This window comes from Aptenodytes forsteri, unplaced genomic scaffold (assembly GCF_000699145.1).
Source record: "Aptenodytes forsteri isolate BGI_AS27 unplaced genomic scaffold, ASM69914v1 Scaffold147, whole genome shotgun sequence".
Taxonomy (NCBI): Eukaryota; Metazoa; Chordata; class Aves; order Sphenisciformes; family Spheniscidae; genus Aptenodytes; species Aptenodytes forsteri.
In genome coordinates, this window is record NW_008795320.1 from 874124 (window position 1) to 875956 (window position 1833).

Sequence of the window (1833 nt, forward strand, 5' to 3'; positions counted from 1 at the left end):
AGCTCGTGGCAGGGCCCGATGCTCTGGCCGCCTCTCCCTGGGTGGGTTTTTTTTTGCATTCCTCAGCCACCCTTCTCTGTTTCCCCTGGGGTGAATTGGGCTCACCCCGGGGCCGTGGGTTACACCCTCCACGGGAGGGGGATGCTCAGCCTTTCCCTGGGGTGTCGGCACGGCCAGGCGCCGGCTGCCCTCGCTGTGTGCGGGGAGGAAGGTGCTGGGGGGCTCCCCAGGGCTCCCCATGCCCTGGCACTGCTCTCCTGTTGCTGAGAGCCCCGAGTGCTCGTGCTGGATGTGAGGAGGAGGAAGAGGGGGAGGCAGTAGCCGGGCTCCGGGCAGCGTGTGCAAGCGGAGGTGCAGCATCAAGGGCAGCTTTGTGCCTCGGAGGCCGGTGAGCACCGCGCCTGCCTGGCTCAGATTTTCCGTTGGAGGTGTCTGGACCGTTTTCTGCCCTCCCCTCCTCTCAGGGCAGAGGAGTTGCCTGAGGAGGGGAAATATTTGGGTGTTGGAGTCTCTCTGGATCCTGGTGCTGCCTCGGGGCTGGTCCTGGTCCCGTGCGTGGGGCTGCCCACCCCGCCAGGGACCCCCGTATCGCAGCATCCCCAGCTCCACCGCCAGCCCCAGCCGGGGAGAGCAGGGCTGAGCATCCTCCTCTTCCTCGTGGGGCTGAGCCCGGGAGAGCATCCATGGACCCCAGCTTGGGTGTCCCCCCACCCGACGAGGGTCCCCAGCATCGTCCCCTCCCGGCACGTCCCCGGGTGCCACAAGGCAGCTGGCAGTGCGGCCGGCGCTGGGGCAGGGCCAGGGCCAGGCAAGCGTGGCTTTGTCCAGAGCCCCGGTGGCTGCGAGCAGGCCGTGCCGCTCGGGTCTCTGGCGGTTGGATGGGACCAGGAGCCAGGCTCCGTGAGCAGGAAAAAATCCGTCAATGGGTAAACAGAGCCTCTCTTTGCAGGCTGCTGGTATGTGGAGCGCGCGGCCGCCTCCCTGCAGGCTGGCGGGGAGCCCCGTCCTGCCACGGGCATCGTCCCTGTCCTGGGCATCGTCCTCGCCCCACCTTGGGCATCATCCCCATCCCGCTGTGGGCACCGTTGGCATCCCACCGTGGGCATCATCCTCATCCCACTACAGGCCCCGTCCTGCCCTGGGTGCCGTCCAAGTCCTGCTGTGGATGCCATCCCCATCCCACCGCGGGCATCGTCCCCATCCCATCACGTGCCCCATCTTGCCATGGGTGCCGTCGCCATCCTGCCGTGGGTGCCGTCCCCATCCCACCTTGGGCATCATCCCCAGCCCCCCATGCACTGTGCTGCCCACCCAGCAGCACATCCCCACCGCGGGTCCACCTCAAGCCCTGGTCCCCCTGTCCCTGCCACGTCTCTGGTGCTGGGTGCCATCCCCAGGGCCGACCCGGGGGGGGACGGGGCTCGGCGGTGGCATGACGTCCCCATCTCCTGGCGTGCCTTCCCACTGCCGTCCCTGCCGCGGAAGCAGCCCACGGTGCTGGTGGTGTGCGGCCCGGCGCAGAACGGGGCCATCGGGCTGGTGTGCGCCCGGCACCTGCGGATCTTTGTAGGTATCTTCCTCCCCTCCTCTTCCTCCTCGTTCTTCTCTTCCCCCTCTTCCTCTTCATCCCTGAGCGGCCTCCAACGCCGCATCCCCGCTCTCCACCGCACAGGACTACGAGCCCACCATCTTCTACCCCAAACGCTCCCCGGACCCCCTGTACCGGGATTTCACGACGCAGTGCGAGAAGATGGACATCCCCTTCCTCTCCTACCTCCCCACCGAGCCGAGCCCCCCCCCCACACCGCTGCCGCCGCGCTCACCGGCCGGCGG

At 68.3% G+C, this 1833-nt stretch overlaps 1 protein-coding gene across 1 annotated transcript in view; it reads left to right on the plus strand.

The window, feature by feature from the left end:
- Positions 1-1833, plus strand: part of YJEFN3 (YjeF N-terminal domain containing 3) — a 4744-nt gene that overhangs the window by 768 nt on the left and 2143 nt on the right. The window contains 3 exon segments of the mRNA XM_019472199.1: positions 465-551; positions 1398-1566; positions 1673-1785. Coding sequence (XP_019327744.1) covers positions 465-551; positions 1398-1566; positions 1673-1785 — 369 coding nt within the window.